Source organism: Micromys minutus (assembly GCF_963924665.1).
Source record: "Micromys minutus genome assembly, chromosome: 7".
Classification (NCBI taxonomy): domain Eukaryota; kingdom Metazoa; phylum Chordata; class Mammalia; order Rodentia; family Muridae; genus Micromys; species Micromys minutus.
This window is the reverse complement of record NC_137976.1, coordinates 58,539,320-58,561,945: the sequence shown is the minus strand read 5'-3', so window position 1 is coordinate 58,561,945 and position 22,626 is coordinate 58,539,320. Positions and strand designations below refer to the sequence as shown.

General features: G+C 43.9%; 1 protein-coding gene across 6 annotated transcripts in view; it reads right to left on the bottom strand.

The window, feature by feature from the left end:
• The window catches only part of KALRN (kalirin RhoGEF kinase), a gene marked incomplete at both ends in the record, with an annotated part of 525,758 nt that overhangs the window by 335,173 nt on the left and 167,959 nt on the right, over positions 1-22,626 (bottom strand). For all 6 annotated transcript variants that reach the window (XM_080919241.1, XM_080919243.1, XM_080919247.1 and 3 more), the window contains one exon: positions 6,627-6,749. In XM_080919241.1, the coding sequence (XP_080775367.1) occupies positions 6,627-6,749 (123 nt within the window). The remainder of the gene's footprint in view (positions 1-6,626; positions 6,750-22,626) is intronic.

Below are 22,626 nucleotides of genomic sequence, written 5' to 3'. Positions count from 1 at the left end.
TTCTGTCACACATTTCTTCCTACATCTCTGCTCCTCCCACACTTCTGTACTAATAGAATACTTTCTAATGTAGCATTTCAATGTCATTACTGATTGATTTTTTACCATTTTAACTTATCTTCCGAGCTATCTGAGAAATATCTCTTAGAAGAATCAGCTTCTGATGTATGCTATTGAATTCAGTGAATGTGAAAACATTTCTCCTGGAGAGAGCTTTATCCCTTTTCTTTCCCTGTGTATTATAGTATTGTTCCCGTATATATTACATCCATAAATGATTCACACTCAACACTACATTGCCATAATTGCCACTTTTTAAAAAATAATTGCATTGCTATTAAGGCTGAGATAGAAAAGGAGAGTTAATGTATGTTATAGCTTGTGTTTATTAGCATCCAAGTTGTTATTTCTACATGTTTTTATTTGCTCCTACGGGTTACAGTTACTATTGGAGATATTTTCTTTTGACAGTATAGATTTTTACCTACATATCTCTTTAGTGTGTGCTGCTTTGTTACATTTCTATGTTATAGGCCCAACAATACACATACATATTATTTTATACAACTGTTTTTAAAATCAGTGAAGAGACAGAACAAGAGTGAATTTATACACATATCTTGTACACATGTAATCACATAATTAGTTTTTTTTTTTTACCAGTACTGTCTATAATGGTAGATTCAAATTACTTTATGGGAACAGTTGCTTTCAGCTTAAAGAATTTCCTTTGTGATTTTTCTTCTTCAGTTTTCTTTGCTAAAAGTTTAAATCTACATCTCCAACCCCTGCCTTGTACAAGATTCTCCCAAGGGTACTTTAAAAAGCTCTATTGCCTTAAATATCTGTAATCTCTGTTGTAGATAAAGTCAGCTCCTCTGGGGAAAGATTTGCAACTTGGTTTTGTACAGTTCATTTTTACCCTCAGTAAAACCTCCAAGCCACTCATGGCTCAGTGGCCAAGCTTTTTACATGATACTGACTTTTAAAAACGGTACAGCATTTATTCCTTCCTCCTGTTCATCCCTTTCTCCCTTTTCCCCTCCTCTAGAACAAAAACAATAGCTTTGCTATTCATATTTACACTAGTGTAATAAATATGTGTCCATGTATGTGCAGATATGTGTGTATATGTGTGTGTATGTGTGTGTGCATGTGTGTGTATATGTGTGTATGTGCATGTGTGTGCTGTGTGTGTTCATGTGTGTGTGTATATATATATGTGTGTGTGTGTCTGTATGCAAGTGTGTGCTGTGTGTGTGCATGCATGTATGTATATATGTGTGTGTATATGTATGTATGTGTGTGTGGGGGTGAGTGTGTGTATGTGTGTATGTGTATGTATGTGTGTGTGTATGTATGTATGTATGTATGTGTGTATGTGTGTGTATGTATGTGTGTGTATATGTGTGTATGGATGTATGTGTGTATGTATGTGTGTATGTATGTGTATGTGTATGTGTATGTATGTATGTGTGTATGTATGTATGTGTATGTATGTGTGTATGCATGTGTATGTGTGTGTATGTGTATGTTTATGTATATATGTGTGTGTGTATGTGTGTATGTATGTGTGTGTATGTGTGTATGTGTATGTATGTATGTGTGTGTATGTATGTGTGTATGTATATGTATATGTATGTATGTGTGTATGTGTGTGTATGTGTGTGTATGTGTGTATGTATATGTGTATTATGTATGTGTGTATGTATGTATGTATGTGTGTATATGTATGTGTGTGTGTGTGTGTGTGTGTGTGTGTGTCCACCAGAATCTATCAATTCTGCCACTATAGGAAGGGCAGTAGAACCCTGCTTGGAGACCTCCTCAATCAATAATGACAGGGCACTGCACAGTAATATGTCTGAGTGAAGAGAAGAGGTCACCTGCCTAGACTCTTTCTATCTCTTGCAGCAGTTGTGGCTTTTCCTTGGGGGTTGCCATTTGTAACTCTCTCTCAAAACAGAGAGACCACCGCAAAGTTTTTGCAGGCAGCTTGACTGACATACCATCAAATGCAACGTTACCTCTACTAAATGAATGAATAGCACTGGATATAAAACATGCGATGGCAGAAAGCCCCCCCACCAACTGCTTCTGTGCACAGCTACTATCACTACACAGTGTCATCGCTACGATGAGCCCTCACAGTTGTCATGGCAACAGAAAAGAAATATCATTCCTACCATTCCACATTTTAAAACAACAGACAGGAGCCATCAGCAACTTATTTCTTCTCAAAAGAAGCAGCTAGTTAAAAGTGTAAATAAGGCTGTGTTAGGTTCACACAGGCTCCTTACATGGATAGCTACAAGGCTGTTCTGTGTAGACTAGACTCTGACTCACTTCCAGCTCCCCTCACCCTCAGCAGAGAAGGCCACACTCAGGGGATGGAGAATTTACAGAAGGCAAAATTAAGAAAGAGAAAGGGCCCAGAGAGCTCAGAAAACCTGAGGCACTTTCGGAAAGCAGGAAACAGAGGATATTTTCCTACTGGCTTTAGTAGGCCAGTCATCGTGATTATTGATCAGTGTGCCTTATTCATAAATACTTCTTTCCAGGATGCATGCGGTGATTTCTATATTGTGCACTAAACTAAACCCGCATCTCCATGTTGAAACCCTAAGCCCTAGCATCTCAGAATGTGTTCACACTTAGGGAAAGGGTAGTTAAGGAAGTAGTTAATTTAAAATGCTGCTATTGGCGTGAGGCCCTGACCAATCTAAACTGTGTCTTATACAACCGAGAGATCAGGACACAGAGACATGTCAGAGGTGTGTGAACTCTCAGAGAAAGCACTGTGTGAAGGCATACCATGAAAGACACCATCTTTTGCCAAGACACTGTGAGAGCCTCAGGAGAACCCAGTCTGCTGGTATGTCTGTCTGTCTATCCATGCAGCCAGGCTGCCGTATAATACGTCCGGTCTTTTTGTTTGTTTGTGATGACGTTGCTGGAGGGAGAATCCTGGACCCTGAGCATACATGCTATGAAAGTGTTCTGCAACTGAGCTGCATCCCTAGGCTTTGTTTTTCCTTCATTTGTGATGTCTAAGACACACTAGTTGTGGTATTTGCTATAACACTCCTAGACAGCTAATATATTCAGTGACTGTCACCTTAGCTAGAATTACATATTTAATCAGTATGTAAACAGTGGACATAGGGGAAACATAAATGGGTAATTTATGAGCTGGTGATCCTATACACGATTTGTTATACCTAGGACTTAATGTACATGCCTTAATTCACATGTTATTCATGATGAGCATGAGTGAGCTTGCCAAGCCAAGGCTGACTGCTAATGAAAAGTGCACCTGATCCCTCTCCTAATCTGAATCCAGCCCTGCCTCTTGTTCCTGTCACTGTAATCCTTGCTCTGCTACATGAGGCTAGCAGTTTGTAATTACATATTTACTCATGAAGTTATACATTTAATGTCTGTCTCTCTTGTGAATTCTATGGGATACAACACTCTTCTTCCGTCCTTCCTTCCCTCCCTCCCTCCCTCCCTCCCTCCCTCCCTCTCTCTTTGTGTGTGTGTGTGTGTGTGTGTGTGTGTTACAGCATCCAGAGTAATACCTGACTCTCAATTACTTGTTCTGTGTTCTGTGATTTAATAAAAGAAATTATCGAGTTCCTGAGTTCTAAAATTGGGGAGGTTGATCATCGAGATTTAGCACTGACTGCATTGTTTATCTGAAACATACTTTAAAACATTTGCGTATCTATTCCTCTGCAGAGAGGACCCACAGCTTTTATACAATGGGGCTCTATGACCTTCCCTCAAATAGGAGTCACTGGTCTAATTCAGTAGTAAAACAAGATTAAGCAGTAAAGAACTCATCTGCAGCTTAAAGTAAAATAAGCTACAAAACCATTTGTATGTATAGGAGTGTGTGTGTGTGTGTGTTTGTGTCTGTGTGTGTGTATGTGTTTGTGTGTGTGTCTGTGTGTGTGTGTGTGTGTGTGTGTGTGTGCGCGTGTGTGTGTATGGGGGGTAGGGAGAGAGGAGACTGAAATGCCTCAATGAATTTGCAGAGCCATCCGTATCACTGCCCCTCTCCTCCACTCTCCCTGAAGAACTGATCATTCCCAAAGTCATTGGCTGGAGTCACGAGTAGAGTAGCTGCTGGCATTCATCTGTTTCTTGGCAGCATCGTTCATCACTGAGGCCAGGGAAAGAGCCTGTAATTCTCTCCATTCACCTGATTGGAACAATGCCAGCCCTCTTTGTAGGAAGCTCCTTTTAATAACAAGCCTGTAAACTTCCCAGAAAACAAGGGCACTGAGCTATGTTTATGAAGCAGGGGTGCCCATGCAATTTCACCAAACATTTTTACCTGGGATTTCCCTTTCCTTACCCAGCAGCCCAAGAGGAGATCCAGCCTCATCTGGCTACAGATGCCTCAGTCACTGCTTGCTGCTGGCGCATTCACTGAGGAGCTAAGGGAGGCTGTGGATGGGTTGCTTCACACTAATTGGTTATTGGTATTAAACCTTTCCTCTTCCAGGTTCAGAAGACATTCTCTTCAATATTTCCTCTCTTGTTTTTGTCCTGAAAATGACTTCCACAGTAGATTTGTCACCATAAAGGTTTTCAGTGTGCTGTTAACTCATAGTTACCCATGGCAACTGGGGAGAGCAATAATGCAGATAATTCCCAGCCAAAGGTACTTTCTGTCTAGCTTTTAACGCATGGTTCAAGGGGCTTTGTGGCAGCCTTTCCTCCCTAATTATGTTTGCCTTTGGTGCTTATTAAAATGAGTCTGACTGCCTTTGGGCCAGGCAGTTGGGTGATGTGAAAATTCTGACACAGAATTTGTAAATATCTTCAGGGGAAATCCACACGGCACACAGATAATCAAACTTGACTAGATTTGACTTTACAGTCTAATTACCTGTGATCGATTACTTTGTTCCCATGGGCCTGAGTCTGGGATAAGAAATAATTGAGAGGAAAGGGGTCTTTACATTTAACTGAGGACACAAGACTGGGTTGTGGTCCAACGTCTTCACGGGATCATGTTGGTTTTCTTACCTGGATTCACAATCTTGTTTTCTGTGGTCAACCGTCTTCCTGTGCAAACCTCACAGTGCTCATCTCTACTTAGCAGCCTTCTTATGACTGCTCACAATCAGCCTGTCCTCCTGGAGGCAACATGACCCTGTTCCCTTGAAGTTAGAGATGGATGGGTACTAAGGTTGATACTGACCACTGAAATGTGCATGAAAACTGGCCAATGGACATGACACTTCTTAGAGCCTGTTGGTTTTGGTTTCACACTTTGTCTGGCCAGTGTCTGGCAGCAACTGAGATGGTGGCTGCTCCTGACTCTGTGAAGAGCCTACTTTGCACTAGCTCTCAGCCACTTAGGTTTTAATGTCCTAAGTTAACTTGGCATGTCTGGCAATGTACATATCAAACTACACTGAGACTGAGTTTCAGCTCTGCAAGCAGACAATGAACAACTGGAGGATAAAATCATTTCATCTTCAGTGTGTTAGGTCCACTATGAAACACATTTAAAACAATTTTGCTGATTTGTTGATCATAAAATTTTCTTCCTTACCTGCCCCTGCCATCTTTCAGGTTTCTCCCATTCTCAGGGGCAAAGCTGAAAAGGGTAAAGTGTATATTTTTTTTTCAGGGAAAATGATGGAGCTGTGTCTTTGGACCAACAGAGGCAGAAGGAAGAACTTATAAAAGAGTGTCTTTGGTGCATTCGGAGGCTCCGTGTGTTTGGATTGGGCGAAGGTTTAAAGACAGAGAAGATTTCAAAAGGAAACCTTGGAGTGTTGATACAGAAAGCATAGTATCCCCAAAGCTGAGGGATCACATGCCATCCACTCTAGACTCCCACGTCTACCATAACACCTGCATTTACTGATGACTTACATGGGCCAGACACAACTTCTTTACCAGTAACCCGTCGATTCCCTAAGTAAACTTCTAAGACAGTTATAATTTATATTTTACAGACAAAGGAGCTAAAACATTGAACTATAAATTCCCTGTGGCAACTGAGAATAAATGGTCTCCTCTAACTTCAAGCCCACTTGAACACTCCCATCATGCGTGCCCACTCCTGTGTCCCACCCTTCCCTGTAAGCCACACTACTGACTCCACAGACCACCATCCTCTGGAAAGTTCTGCCTTCTAGAACAACATAAAGCAATCCTCCCTTCTCTCCAAATCAGCACTCAAATATTTGAAAGCAGCAATCATGTGTCCCATAGGGTTCTCCTTCGCAGTGTGAGCAGCCACAAGTCACTCAACACTTCCCAATACAACATAGCTTTAAGCCTTTCTCTATCCCTGCTCAGTGACTCACACATGCAAAGCCAGTGGAGTGGAACTGGTGACTCTCCAGCCTTTTAGTCTGGTCTGAGATAATGCCGCCCACAACCCCCAAGCACATTCCTTTCATAGTGTAAAGTAGAGTGGAGATCTGCTGTAGGGACAGCTGTTTGGCCCGGTGCCCAGCACAGGTCGCCATATTGGACAATAAAGGATCTTCCTGGTCAGTGCTCCTTATTCTAATTCATCTGCTCCTCCTCCTGATTTGTCCTGGCCCTTTCTTGTCCTTTCCCAGAGACATGTTGAGGATGGTCTTTCCACTCACCATGGAGTTCATGGCAAAATGATTGTGCTGTGTCTGGAGGTCTCGTGCATGCTGGTAGCTGACTCCGATCTCTGTGTGGCTCTGGAGAAATAACTCCTTGTTGTGGCTTATCCAGTCGAACATCTAGAAGGGAGAAGAAGGGACAACATGATGAGAAAGGTCACAGGTCAAGCAGGACAAAGCATTCAAAGCTACAGAGAAGAATAAAGCCCGCTAGCTGTTTCCCAGGGAGAAGCTGCCATCTCCCTGGTGTCAGGGTGGGCTGCAGTCTCATTTTTACAGGAGAATCCTCATTTCTTTAGCATAAAAATTTATGGGAAGCTTGGTTTCTCTACAGAGCTTAGGGAAAAGGGACCGCAAGGGCAAGAATTGAGATAGGATGGTGATGTGTATCATCCCAAGCTATTGGTCTTTTGTAGTCTTTAGAATGCTTCAAGAACAGGCACTTTGAGAGCAAGCAGGGAGGCCTAGCCCACTCATTCAGGTGGTTGTGTGTTCTCCAGGAAGTCTCCACACAGAAGGAGACTCACCAGAGTCCAGGAAGTTCCTAACTCTTTAGGACACCAGATCTAAGACCCAGCACATGTTTCTCCCCAAGCATTCAGTCTGTCTCAGAAATAAGAATTCGATGCAATCAATGCAAAGTTTGTTACAAACTGCCAGGGGCACAGTTCTTTTGACACCATCTTGTGTGTCACTGGTCTGGCCCTGCTGTAGCTACTAGAGGTGGATGGAAAGGAAAGGGTAGAGTCAAGGCAGCTGCAGCAAAAGGCCAGATCCCTGACTGAGTTGGGCTCAGTTCCATCTTGTCTCTGGACTTCTGAGTACCTGAAGCAAGAAGCCCCCTATTACTCAATCTACTTTAAGTAACTGTTCAGCTGCCCAGAACAGTCAAGTGAGACAGCCAGGAAAGGTGTGAGCCGCACCCGTGAATAAGGTTGCTCTTCTCCGGCCATGTGCTCCATGTTTACACGATTAGGGCGTGTGTGTGTGTGTGTGTGTGTGTGTGTGTGTGTATGTGTGGTGGGAGCACTACAACCACTCCCAGGGTAGTGAGAGGGCCAGATAAACTGAGACAGGGTATGAAAGCTGCACCAGCTTTCTGGTGCTAGCTTTTCTCCTTACATCAAAAACTAAACTTGCTTTTCCAGTTAAGTTCAATTAGTATGTATGGGATACCTGCCACACCCAAGGTGACATAGGGTCAAAATGTTGAAAAGGTGGTTCTTGAAATTATGTGGCTTTTATAAGGTATAAAAACTGATGTGGATCAGATTCTGTTTGTTTGAGAATTTCATACTGAGGATAACATATTTTCATCATTACCATCCCTCTCTTCCTTCCAACTTCGTCCATGTCCCCAACATTCTCTCTCAAATTCATGAATTATTTTTCTATAATCATTATTGTTTGTTTGTGTGTGTGTGTTTGTGTGTGTGTATGGTGTGTTTGTATGTATGTATATATATGGTGTGTATGTGAATGTATGTGTGTATGTATATATGTATATATATCATATATACATATATATATGGAAATATGTGTGTATGGTGTGTGTGTGTGGCATGTTTGTGTGTGTGTATAACTTAAATCACAACTCTAAAGGTCTATAAACATGATAGAGGCTATTATGAGCTACTAACAGAGGACAAAGAACACTACACTCCCCAGGAGGCGATCCTGTGTTAAGCCATGACTTAGAGAAGGACCAGATAGCTGAAGGTCAGCAGGCTGAGTGATCGGACAAAGAGAGAATAGTGACACAGGGTGGAGGCTGGGGCGGCCCAATATGTCACTGAATGGAGGCAGGTGCACAGAGTGACCATGAAGGATGTGAACCACCTATTGACAGCGAGGTGTGGGGGAGAGTCCATAAAGTATGAATGAGCTGTGGCAGCGGTTTGGGGTGTGGACTAGGAGAGCCAGGGGGAATATTGGGGGAGTCTGACATACTAATCCAGCTATAGGTGAGGGCCTGGATCTGCAGAAGAGTCAGAGAAGCAGGAAGGTTTGAGAGCCTCCTTTGGACAGACCCCCAAGAGCTCATTATCACTTGGAGAAGAGAAGGTAAGAGATCTGGGGAGACCAGCCATAGCATTCTGGTTCCTGCAATCTCAAGAATCACCATGAGGACCACTGAAGGATGAGGGTAAGAAACTGAGGGTGCGCAGATATAGTCATGCATTTGTGAGGCATAGGGGAATTTAAGCAAGCATGTCCTGTGGGCAGCTAGATTCATGTGTCTGGGGGCCTAGAGAGAGACATCAGGGCTTCAACGATTCGTGCCTTAACATGAGAACATTAGTTTACAGTCTGAAGGCTCTCCCACCGGAACTACTCAAATAGCACAGGGTCTACTACAGGCTGCAGGCTCCTAAACAGGCTGAGCAGATATCTGTGTTGAGTATACCACTCTGAATCTATCACCCTTAGTGAGCCCCACACTGTAGGCAGCTGGCCAGAGCTCTCCCGATCCCTAGTTACCATTAAGAATAAAGGGAAAAAGAAGAAAAGTGCTGGAGTTTAGAGGATTCTCATTCTGTAATATTTTACCTTAAAATGTCTTCCTCCCGACCTCACTTCAAAATAATTTCTCCTCCTCCTTTCTTATTTACAAAAGAACCAATGAAGTCAATGAAAATCTGAAACACCTTCTGGTGATGGTGTTGCTCCTTGGCTATCTCAGCAGCCCAGCAGTGACCTTGTGCATTCTGTGGGAAAGCTATTTAGATGGATATGTACAGGCAGAGGAGCTTGTGCAGTACAGTGATTAGATTGCTGGGCACCAGGTCCCTGCTGGGCTGCAGAGAGAGGTGGGTTGGACACAGGCCAGGGAGGTGGAAAGCAAGGGAAATGATCAGAGGTAAGTCAGAGATCGCTACGGCAGCTGTGCACCTTGCTGCATCCGCTCCTCACAGACTGATGCTGGCAGCCATACCCCGCCCCCCAAACTCTGCTGAAAAAGAGCTTCCTGGTAAGGAGGCACCCAGACACAGTCTATCTTGTTCTGGAGAAACTGCTTCAAAGATGTAACACATGTCCCAGGAAGACAGAAAAGGTCTGTCTGGGCGCTGGATGGTCTCATGCAAATACATGGTTTTTTTCTTTTTTACTTTTTAAAGTTTTTGATTAAAATATTTATATTTATTATACTTTAGTTATATTAAATATTAACATATTAAATGATAGTGTATATTAAATATATTAAATATATATTATAATATAGAAATTAATAATTTCTATACTATAAATATATTTTATGTATTTATTATAATATATCATATTAAATTATCCATTATGTCATATATTCTGATCTATAATACATTACACATTCTGATTTTCAAGGGCTAGTATTCCCTAGAATAACGGTAAGCCTCCTGGCTTACAAATGGCACATTTTTGAAACCCATAAAAAGCATACCTTTTCTATTTAAGACAAAAATCAGTTCCATGGAGTCTCCTGATTTCGAAGGTATATTCATTGCTATAGCTCCTATTTCAAATGATTGAATTAAGAAATGTAGCGGGAAAACTGGCCTTGTTTTACAGCCAGAGAAGAGCGGCTCCTTGGTCGCGGCCACATTTCTCAGGTGCTTTCAGGTTCACGATCAAATGCCCAATGGCATGTATCATCTTATTGTGAGCTCAGACAGTATCACACGGCTATTACCATCAGGCTACAACAGAGCATGCTCAGAGAAATGAAGTGCAAACCCCAGAAATCATTGTTCTACCCTATGCTACATTTACCAGTCAGCCAGGCACTGAGAGGCTGGCTACAGGCCCCGTGGTGCCCCAGCCTAGGAAAGGTGCTTGGGGTCACTTGTTTTGCCAACCCCCAGCTGCCACCTCTCTATGGCTGCACCATTGGGAAGGATCACAGATGCCCAGGCATAGCTGCTGAACAGTATTTCTCTCCATAAATGCTGGAAAGAATTAAGGAAAAAGGTGGGATGGGATGGAAGGAGGAGGAGGATGGCAGTTGGCCATAGTCTAGGATTGTTAATGTCCAGAGAAGAAAAAACATTTCTAAACAGTCCTAATCTCAAGACAAGACCGTCTATAATTTGATCCATTTGAATTTAGCTATCTGGAAGACCCTGAGTTGGAGTGACCTAAAGATTCGAAGGAGGGCCAAAGCAGAAGAAAATGTATCTACAGTAGCTTTACCTTGTTTATGTCCTTCCCCCACTTTTAAAGAGACTACAAATGTTACCTTCAACAAAGGCTAAGACAACAGCAACACAACCCTTCCAGAGGATGGCCATGTCTAAATAATTCGATTAATCCTCTGTCTGAACAGAACACAGTTTTCCCTGTCTTATTAAGAAAGATGTTACATGTAAGCTTCTTGAGGCCCCTTTTCTGTTTTGTTTTAACTAAGCTGAGTAATTTTTTATGCTAACTTAAGTAAAAATACACAAATCTGGTTCTTCATAAATAGTCAACATTAAAGGAATCTATTTAAATGCAAATTAGGAAAATAAACACAAGACTTTCCATTTTTAAGAGATGGGTTAGCTAAACAGTTATTATTGCTCTGCTCTGTTTTTAATGAAGCATAACTATTTCATAGAGCAGGGATATTAAGAGAGAACCATGTATTTATTTTCCTGCATTTAGCAAAAGCAGCTGACATCATCTTCTAACTTTCAAACCACCTGACTATCGTTGGTGTCGCACACTCTAATTATAGATCACATTGCAAATAAGATTCTCACACTCAGCCCTGTTGAGCTGATTAAGTAAATGGACGAAAAACTATCAGTGTGCTTCCTTGGGCTGGATATACACGCCCTAGTCCGTACAGGGATGGGCTCTGCACCTCTGCAGTGCCTCCTCCATAAAAGCTGTACCCTGCGAGGCCCAGCAGCCTGCTGCAGGTGAATCTTGTTAGGCCGAGGGAAACAGGGTCTCAAGCCAATTATAGAATAAAACCCTGTGTTAGAACACAAAGAGCAGAAAAATACAAATCATCACAGGCTGCTGTATGAACTCTGCCAAGTTGTACCCAGGGTCTGAACCTCAAATCTTATCTGTAAAATAAGAGTACTAATTTATGCTTTTTAAATCTTAGGCTACTGGGGCGCTCAAATAAAATGAGGGTTTAGAAAAGGCTTTGTTGACCGTACACTTATGGATGTTTTAATCCATATAATGAGTACGTTCTAGCCTGTTCCCATTGAAGGCAAAACAATAGGTAAAAAGGTACGGGTGTAAAGCTGAAAGTTCATGCTGGAAAACCACCATGGGCTAGCGAGCCCTGCTTACACCTGCAGTTCATATGGGCACAAAAATACCACAAACCACTCACCTGAGACACACTACTAGAACAACCACAGGCCTCTTCAGAGAGCAGTCCAGAAGCACCAGCCTTCATTCACGCAGGGACCTGTAGGTATGGGTGTGACTGACTACAAAAGACTCAGAGCCCCTCTATCAATGTACCTGGACCTCTGGTGCCTTCCTACCGCCTTGGACGTCGTGACCACAGAGATGGTATATTAAAGCAAGTCCTTGGTCCTCATCTGCCTCCCTGCCTCCCTGCCTCCCTACCGAGGAAGCATCCACGCTCCTTCCCCATCCTCTCAGCCACTACTAGAGACCTTTGGTTTGTAACAGGTCTCCCCTGCCTCCCACTCAGGAGAGTTGCCATTAAAAAGCCATTTTTTTCTCTATAATCACTTTTGGAATTAGTTTATTCTGGATATAGAAATAGCTCAATATGTGCTTTCTGAGCACAAACCATAGGTTTGATTCTAAAATTGGCAGAGGGATCCCAGACAGATATGAGAGGCCCTTCCTGCACACTTGCACACACACTTTCACGAGCTCGCACGCGCGCGCGCACACACACACACACACACACACACATGCACATACACATGCACTTGGGAACCAAGCAAATCTCTTGACTTTACAATTTTGCTTTCATAGAAACTCTGACTGCCCTGGGATACATGTTTTTGTACAGAGCAACACACAATCCTCGTCTCTCTCTCTCTCTCTCTCTCTCTCTCTTTCTCTCTCTCTCTCTCTCTCTCTCTCCCCCCCCCCCGTGTGTGTGTGTGTGTGTGTGTGTGTGTGTGTGTGTATGTGTGTTCTTGCCTAAGGTTCTTAAGACCCTTAAATTCTGGTTTTTAATGATCTGCTCTTCTAGGATGAAACTACCTGATTTCCTAAGGAGGAGGAGGAGGAGGGAGAGAAGCAAACAGGGAAAGAACCCCAAAATATGAACCTAGTTTCTAGATTTCAAGAACTCCTACTATAGCCAGTCATCCTCCTGTACTGATTCATTTATTCAGTCCATCAGACTGTGTGAGGGTGGGGTGGGGGGACTGTGAAGAGACCATTGTTACACTGATCTTAATGGAGGCAGAGACACAGCCTGACAGGCTGTCATGGTGACAAACTTCTACTGAAGGAGAGAAGATGTTCTTAGCTGTGTCTGTTCTCTGTTCTGCTGGTGGCATGTCTGCCTATAGATGTTTATGTATTTCTTAAAGGAAAATGCTTCTCCCATTGACATAAGTAAGCCCTGTTTGCTTCAGGGAAGAGAGCCCAGCTGACCATCTAGGAGGCAAAAATCTTTGCTTGTTCATTAACCAGGATGCCAGTGTTGCTGATCAGGCTGCATCTTTAGACCTCATAGTACTTTTCCTTAACTTTCCACCCAAATTCCTTAAACCTTAACACCCAAGTCCAACTGTTGTTCACAACTTAAACAGTTCTGATTTCTCTATAACACAAATAAATGTCGATCATGAAACAAACAAACAAACAAACAACAACAACAACAAAAACCCTCTTTCCTTCTGCATAGCAATTTTACCTCCGGTTAGCATCCAGATCCTGTTTCCATGACAACAAATAAAGATGCTTCAAGCCAGCATGCTATTGAATCTTGGTGAAGCATAAAGATGCTCTCTGACTGGAAAGCTATACCAGGATTGGAAATGACTACAAAAAACCTACAATGTGTGTTAATGTGGACACTGAACCTCGGGCTTCCTCAGATGTGGTGACTTTTGCAAGGAAACATAGTTCTTTGTAGGAACCTGTCAGCTGTGTCAAGTGTTACGAGATGTACAGGTTCCCATGGGGCACCATTTGTAAGCATGCTTGTGCTTGAAGTTGTCAAGGAAGATGCTATCTTCTTGTACATGAGCTGGGTGACTGGGCGGAGCTTCTGAAAGGATTGCCTGGTGGCAAGCTCCGGATCTCATCTCTGTCAATCCTAGAAGATCAATGCCAAACACTGCCTCTCAATTTCTAAGTCTGAATGTTTAGAAGAGACCCAGATGCCCGCAGTTATTAAAAGCCAGAGCATGTTGATGACAATGTTGTACTTTCTCCTCATCTTCTAGGTCTCCACCCCTCTTACTCACTTTCAAATTTTCCACATAACAGTAATAACACTCACGGAAAAAAAAAATGATCCAAACACTTACTACTTTTTAAGTCCTCTGTGCGCTGAATATTGTCCTAAGTATTTTACACATATTAATTTACTCAATCCTCCCAGTGATGGCCTAATTATCTCCCCATTATTAATCTCCAGTATCACCACAGCCATTTCACAGAACGGAAGACTAAGGCTCAAAGGACTTAATTAAGTGATCTAGAGGGGCACAGCTAAATGACAGGAGATCCAGTTTATGTTGCTACTCTAACTTTGGTGCTGTAGCTCTCAGCAAGCAAAGTCTCAGCCTGCGCTTCTTTCCCCCAAGCTCTCAGACCTGTGCTCTGCTGCTGTTGCTGCTTTTCCTCCATCTGCTTCCCCTGTGGGTTCTTGGAATGGGGTCTGCTTACTGCTTGCTTGAGTCGGTACCCACAAGAAGAAAGTCAGGTGCACCCTACTTGCCAAGCCTGCAGTGTCAGTTATTCTCATGGAGAATGATGTGGTTTTGCTTTATGCTTTTCTAACACCACCTGGCTGGCCCTCTTAGCCAGATGCTTTGCAGCCGCAGACCATCTGCTTGCAGATCTGTCTAGCTTCCCCCTTCTTTCCTGGCACCCAATAGCAGATGATATTGTGAAACCAGGGTTCTCTTATATTTAAGTGTTCTTTTATCACGTTTATATACCTAGCCCCGGCATGCTAGAAAAGGCAGAAACATCCTAATTTTGGAAGCTCGCCAAGTCCATGGAGGTCCCCACACTTGCCTTCCACTTCCCTGGCCACCCTCTCCTGGTTCCCTTTTGTGTTGCTCAAACTTTTACTATGACAGTGTTAAAACTGGATTGGCACAGTTTGTCTCAGACCATTCCCATATTAATGTTGCTAGAAAAGGCTGGAAGTTGTGTTTTAACGTGGTGAGAACTTAGTATTGTCAGTTTTTCATATCTGAAGATTTTTTAATCTGGGGACTTATTAACTGTGATCACACACACACACACACACACACACACACACATTTATATATGTGGTGTCCTTACTGTGTTAGGTATCCTAAGGAATCTACAGACAACTTAATGTATCCTGGAAGGTGTCTGTAGGTTACATATCAGTATTATGTCATTTGTCACAAGGAATTTGATCATCCTCAGATTTGGGCATCCTCAGGGGGTCCTGAATAAACTTCCCACAGGTCTGAAATGTCTGTAGGAAAATAAGCCTAAGATCACACAGCTTAAAAGTGATGCAGATAAATTTAGAATTTAATGTCTATCTGGACCGACATCCCATACACTTTCCTGTCCCAGGACACCCTCTATCTGTAACTTGGATAACTGACAAGGATAACTATGTGCCTGGAGCCACACGGTGGGATTTATATACATGATCTCAATCCCTATAATAGCTCCAAGAGGTGACACCTGCCAGCAGCAGCCCTCTTTCTAAGTGAAGGAACAGATTTAGAGAGATCCAAGTCAAGATCATACAGTTAAGCTAACACACTAAAAAAACTCAGATCTAGCTTTGTAGAAATAATGGGATATGTGTGGATTCCCTGTGAAAACATAGTACCTGTGGATACAGCAGAAATGTCCCCCTGATGTTCTACCCACTTGTCAAACTGCCATATCCTTTCATGTTAGCACCTTCTCTCACATTCCCATTCCAGGCCTTTTATTTCTAATGCTTCCTTACTCACACCTCAGCCTCGCCTATCTGAATTACTGCAATCAACATCCTACTAATCTCTCTGACTCCTTTCTGTCTCTATGACAACTCACCTGCATGGGCCTGGTTTATTCTGCAAACACTGCTCTCAGCAGGACATCCACTACACACCTGCACTGCCTGTCACTGCATGATACTCCCACACCAAGCGCCTTTCCCAGTCAGTGTTTCCACTGCCACCCACACGTATGTCAGCATTCAGCTCCTCCTTCCACCATGTCGCCTGCATTGTTCCCTACCAAAAACACGCTCCAACCCCAAAACTCCAGACTACTGCCTTCCTTCTAAATTGAAGTCTCAATTTCTTCTAATGCCCACTTTGACTACAAAAGTCATTTCTGACAAATGTTTCACCTAAAGTTCTTTAGTGTCTGCCTTCATACTTCATCAAATAAAGTCTTAATTAAGAACCATCTGAAAGGTTTTCTTTAAATCCACAGCTTCCTCGGTCCTGCCCTTAAGATTTACTCTGAAGGAGAGATTCTGATGGACTTGCATCTTTATTTAAAAACTTATGGAGTGTCAGCAATAAAGGAATTCCTATTGACTCAATCCCACCATCAACAAGCCACATGAACCGGTGATCCTTGGAAGAGGAGGGCACACCACACTGAAAGTCTCCCATCTCCCTCAGCTCTTGCCCAATGATATTTTCCAGATTATGGGACAGTGAAACAGAAGCTTAACACCAATGGTCCTGATATGGCACTGGGGGAACTAAACAAACTAGTCCAAGCTCTGTATCCATGAGCCACATCTCCAGCAAGATGACAATGGTCTTAGTGAGTGTTCAAAACAGAGGTAACATTCTTTTCTTAATTGCTTCCAATCGTTTTGTCCCAGTCTTTGCTTAACAAGTCAGAATGAAGGAAGTGTGTTCTCCTAACTCTCCTGTTCTTATTCTAAAGAAAGATGAGCCTGTCTCGGGTGCAGGTATGCCATGAACACTGATGGGAGAAAAGTGAATCCTTCATGGCTCCTGGATTCTAATTTCTTCTGGCTCTAAAAGAAGTGTGAGTCTATCATGATCCCTTGAACAAAGGCCTAGAAAGTTAAAACAAGGTCCTCAGGGGGCAAGCGTACTTGACAGGGTGCCGGGACTTCACCAGCAAACAGGAGCAGGATGCAGTCAGCTTTGCCTTGTCTCTGACCTGGGAGCTCAAAGCTAACCCCGACCTTCAATACAAAATCAGCAAGTGTAGTTTAGACTTCTTACCAACTCAGTCTCTGCCTCCTCTTCCCTTGACTCCTTCCCCTCCCCACTTCCTTTTCACAAACCCTGAAAAGTCTGGGGCAAAGCAGATAAAGATGGTGACTAGCAGGAGTCGGATGCGGTGTGATGCAGAACAGATCCCGAACGCAGGCCAGCTCCTTCCCACTCCCTTGGCTCAGACAGAGTAAAGCCCACAGCCCAGAAAGCAGTTGCTTACCGATTAGAGAAACCCAGGCTGCAAACCCTCATGCTAAAACCACGCCCTCTTCTTGACAGCTGTACCTTAGCCCAGTTCTGTCTGGAGGGGGCACATGCTCCTACCCAGCCTCAAAAGGCCTTTCTCCTCACCCTAGGAACTAGGATGAAGCATTTTCCTATTCTTTTGCTCACATAAACATTTTCCAAGCAGTAAACAGCATTTTTTTTTTGGTTTGTTTGCCTTTTTGTTGTTTTTGCATCTCATCTCTAATCCATGTGCCCGGATGCACTGAATCCCTGGAGCACTGCAAAGGCACTGCCCTCCTAAGAGAATGGAATGGTCACCCAGCAGCCAACAGGTCAAGCAGATGAGAAGCAGAACCAGCCAAGCCAGGAGGCAGCCCAGGCATCCCCGGGATATTGGCCATGAAGGACCAAATTCTTTCCATTTAAACCACAAACACTGATAAAGTATTTTCAGGAACAGAGTAAGAGAATGCACTACCCTCACTTCCCAAAATGTAGAACTGAGGAGGTCAAAGCCCATTTAAGAAGCTGGGAAAATAGTGCCCGACTTTATCCCAGGACTAAATTTAGGCATCCACCGAGATCTGGCCCCTTGGCAGGTTAATTTAGATGAACTAATGGCGTTCCTGGCATACAGGATATAGTCGGTAAATGGGAACTATTATCTTAACTGTAAAAATGGAGTGTCGGGTTGATGTTCTCATCCAGCCCTCCTACGCATCCTAAAATCAGATGTGCCAATCACCCTCACATCTGGGAACCAGACTCTATGGGGCTGAGCAAGAGGCAGTCTGCCTTCTGGGATCTCTGTTCTGGAGAGATAGATGCTGTGTTGAAGGGGATGTGGGCTAGGTAGACTTAACCTTAAAGATCTGAGGAAGAGGGCCAGACATCCTGCCCCCTCTTCCCATAAACCTCAGCAGGTTGAGTTCTAGAAGGAACACACATGGAGCAAGGGTCAGGCACATCTTGGCTTCCAGATGCCCACTGACTAAGCTTACTGTGCAGAACTGAGGAGCAACTTCCTGACTGTGGGGGAGTCCAGCCACTTCTTCAGGGACTAAGGTGAACGCCCATGTGTAAGGCTGTCCTTGAGGGTAGCGCAGAATACATGGACCTCACGATACACGTTTATGCTTTAGAAATCTTTACCTCTCCCACTCTTTCGTGCCTTGGAAGACATTAACTTTCATTTGGCTGTCTGTCCTCCCTCTAACATATTTCAGATTGTGTTCTCACCCCCAGCAGCCATGGAGCTCACGGCCTTGGCATCCCCTTCCCTTCCTCTCCAACACAGACTTATCCCTTGGACTCACTTCCCTCTCTTGTCTCCAGGATTTGCCTCTCACATCTTCTCTGTCACGCTGCCCTCGACTGTGTTCCTGGAGAAGGAGCATGCCCAGTTCTGCTGGAAGCTGTCTGCTGCGAGATGGAACTCTGCAGTTCCAGTTCCAAACAGCAAGTGCCTTAGAGAGAAGCCCTGGGGCTGCTCAGCAGTAGGTGGTGCTCTTGGGCCAGCTCAGAGCCCTTGTTTAAATGTTTGATTCTGACAGACAGCCAAGGGAGAATGTGCCTCCTGGGAACCCAGAGTTATCAAAAAGCTGGCCCTGACCTGAAGGCATTGCAGTGTAATTGGGAAATGAGGCCGGTGAGCTCAGACCAGATGGGACAGACAGGGCCAATGGGGAGTTAGATACTCCTCTAGATACCCCATGATAAAGTCAGCTTTCAAGGTGGGGCGTGTTGCAGGTGGGACAAATACCTTGTGATAGACCAGCCTGGTCAGGCTGCAGAAACCAGCCCTTTTCCCTCTCTACCAGAAAAGTTTATGACTCCCCTCCCTTCCTCCTTCCCTCCCTCCCTTCTTCCCTCCCTCTGTCCTACATGCCAGGATATAGCTGGAAAAGGGTTTACTAAGGAGGTTCTGGGAGTTAGCAAAAAAGCATCATATTGGGATGTCTTGAGGAACAAGAAGGAAGGAGCTATCTTGGGATTCTAACCACAGATAATTTTCCATGGAGTTAAGATGCCCAGCCACAGGTAGGGGTAGTTTTTAACTGGTGATGCAACTCCAGCTGTGCTTAAGAAGATCAATGGGACCCAGAGATAAGGTTGGAACAACACATGTTCCTGAGTTGGGTTTTTCCTTGACAAATGGAGATCATTGCTGACCTAGATAAAGCTATAACCCCTATCTACCCAATATGTCCTATAAGAAAAATCTGTTCATCTGTCTGTCCATCCATCTATCTTTTTCTGGACCCCACCTTTATATCATCTTGATAGGCCATGTTAGGCCCGCCTCTATAAGTCTACTGGGCTCCATGCCCACCAGATGTACCACACACAACTTCCTTTATCCACACAATAATCCCAAGGCATGTATTAGGATCAATATTTTGTAGATAAAGACACTGAAACCCAGCTGCAGACACACAGTGAAAGGTCAAGCTAGGATTCAAACCAGGCTTCCTTGATTCCAAACTTAGTGCTGTCTCTAGAAGCCTTGGCTGGCTTCTGTGGCCTGTGCTCTCTGTGGGGAAGGGCTGTGCTAAGGACATGCACCTGCTGGGACAGGACATAGGAAAGAAGGAAGTAGGTGGTGAGGGTTATGGCAGAGAAAAGGAAGGGAAGTGGATGGTTCAAAGCAAAATAAAATCCCCTAAGATATCTTGAAGAAGCTCCCGACCCTAAACAGACACACCTTTCTGTGGTTTATAAATTATCCCAGAGCGTTCCTGGCTCTTCCAAAGGGGGAAACAAGTTCACACTGATAGTGCATGCCTATAATATAACTCTTAAGAGGCAGGGGCTGGAGGATCCTGAGTCTGAGGCTAACCTGGGCTACACAACAAGAGTCTGTCTTCAAAAATGAAGGGAGAGAGAGTACCCTAGCCACCCATTCCTTTTCTAAGACAGGAACAGACCTAACATGTTTTCTTTGTTGCTTGACTACCATCTATTCTCCTATATGCACTTACCTCTTAATCCTACTCTACCTCAGTAAAAACAAGTACCTTGGCATCGTGACTCACCCAAGAATCAAAACCATCTCTTTCTTATAAAGTGTGAAGAACTGCATCTATGCTCTCATCCAATGCTACTCAAAGGATGGCAGGGTGGACAGTCTGAGGCCAGCACTCGTGACTATTTATAAATTAGTTAGCTAATGATTGTTTTTGGTCCTGTTCTGTGCCCTCTCTGGACAGACACCCTACCTTTGACTGGAATTCCTTTTCTGGGATCCACTCAGGAGCAGAGGCTGCACAGACAGATTTTACACATGGTACTTCCGGTCTTTATGCACTCCAACCCTGTGACAGGATCACAGTGGAAAGTAAAAAACTCCCAGACCCTCAACATTCCTCACAGCCCTCCTTCCATGTTGTTCACCTACACTCCCCTGAGGAATGTTTTCATCAGGATACAAATCAGAGCTGAAATACAAGAGAAAGGAGAAAGGAAAGGGTGTGTGTGTGTGTGTGTGTGTGTGTGTGTGTGTGTGTGTGTGTGAGTGAGTGAGTGAGAGAGAGAGAGAGAGAGAGAGAGAGAGAGAGAGAGAGAGAGAGAGCACTTTGGGGGGGGGGGGGAAACATACTTCTATGCACAGCCAGCAGGACACTATCACTTGGATTATTTTTGGGATCTAATGTTTCTAATGTGCAAGGGGAGGAAATGAGAAGTAAGTACAAATTCCCAGGGCCGGCAGGCTGGAAATAATTCAGAACGCCCTGTTCTGTGTCAAGGGGGCGGGGAAGCAACACACTTCCTTACCCTGAGCCCAGTCAACAAGAGGTGGAGCGCTTCCCTGGTTTAGGTCTGGGGAGGAGGAGAGACTAGTGGCACCAGAACCATTCTCCAAAGAAAGCAGGAAATTACAAACTGCCCAGTAAGGACCTTGCCCCCTTGGCCTCCTGGGAGGTGGTAGCTCTTTTTGAAAGCTTCCTTCCAACAAAAAAGGCCTAGACAACTGAATCCCATGGAGACTTGGCATAGCCCTCCAGCTGCCTGCACAGTGCTTGGTCATTTACCACAGCAGTGGTAAGGGCATATGGAAAGTAACACTTGTCCTCAGGCCCTTGAGCTGCTATGCTGGTGCATGTTGTCTCTCCTGTAAGGCAAGAAGTCTCTAAAAGGCAGGCTGTGTATAGTTGGATTTGCTAGTACATATGAGTGTGTGAGCATTTGCCCATACACATATGCATGTACCTTTCCCTCTTTCTTCTGCTCCCCTGTGTGTATGTGGGTGTGGGTGCTGGTGGGGGCAGCAGCACCATTAAAGAAAAATGCCATTTCCTGGTCCTGCCTACCAATCTCTCTCCCAGGCAAAATCTCTTCACATCACTATGCCTTGGCTTTTCTACCGGCAGGGCAGGGCTTAGACCAATGCTTACCCATCACTTACCATAAGAAGTAAATGGTAGACCAAGGGATGAACCACCAACTGGGTGACTTTGAGTGAGTCTCTGCTCTGGTACAAACTTTTCTATGTGAAAGGAAGGGCTGGACCAGAAAACTGCTAGGGTTGTGGGTGTGAGAACACTTTCAAAGCTGACAGTCAAACACATATGCATTGGCATTGTGATTACTACAAAGCACTTCACTTTGACAAATGACTGTAAAGTCAGCCTACTGCTGGCTTCCAGGACACTGGGTTGGAGGTCAGGGGAAGAGAAGAGACAATGGGTCCATGTCCTGTACAGGAGAGCCTAGTGGAATTTCTTTTCAACTGACTACCCTAATTCTGGCTACCCCACTTTGGGTTCTGCTTTGGGCTCTAGGGAGTGATCAGAACTATTTATAGCTTGAAGGGAGAAAGCAGGAAACAGCAGTGAAGACTCTGCCCAGCAATGGGGCATCCTGGGGATGTCTTGAAATGCTAATATGGGTAACATAGTAAAGGATTCTCAAAAGCACAAGCACACAGCCCTTTCCCAGGGGCCTGAGGCCTACTGTGACATCCTTCACCCAGTGGTACCCCCATATATCTTTTCTCAGAGTGATTAAAATGAAAGCTACATTACTTTATTTGTACAGAATTCCAAGAAAATAAAATGTATACATGTGCATTTGAATAGGATAGGAAGTATTTCTGACCCTATGTTTACAAAGGAATAAGACATGGGTTTGGAGAGGTGACAGCACAGTGGCTAAGAGCACTGGCTGCTCTTCCAAAAAAATCCCAGTTCAATTCCCAGCACATGTGGTGGCTCACAACCACCTGTAACAGCTCCCAGTTCCAGGCAATCCAACACCCTCTTCTGAACTCTGTGGGTTCAAGAGATACAGATAGTCCACGGACATGCATGCAGATGAAACATACACAAAATAAAAGTAATAAAATAAAGAAAATTAGGTTAAAAATACAAAGTCCTAGTTGTAATACAAAGCAGGTCCAGTGGCTTGGATGTGTAAGGTGACAAGAGAGAATTGAT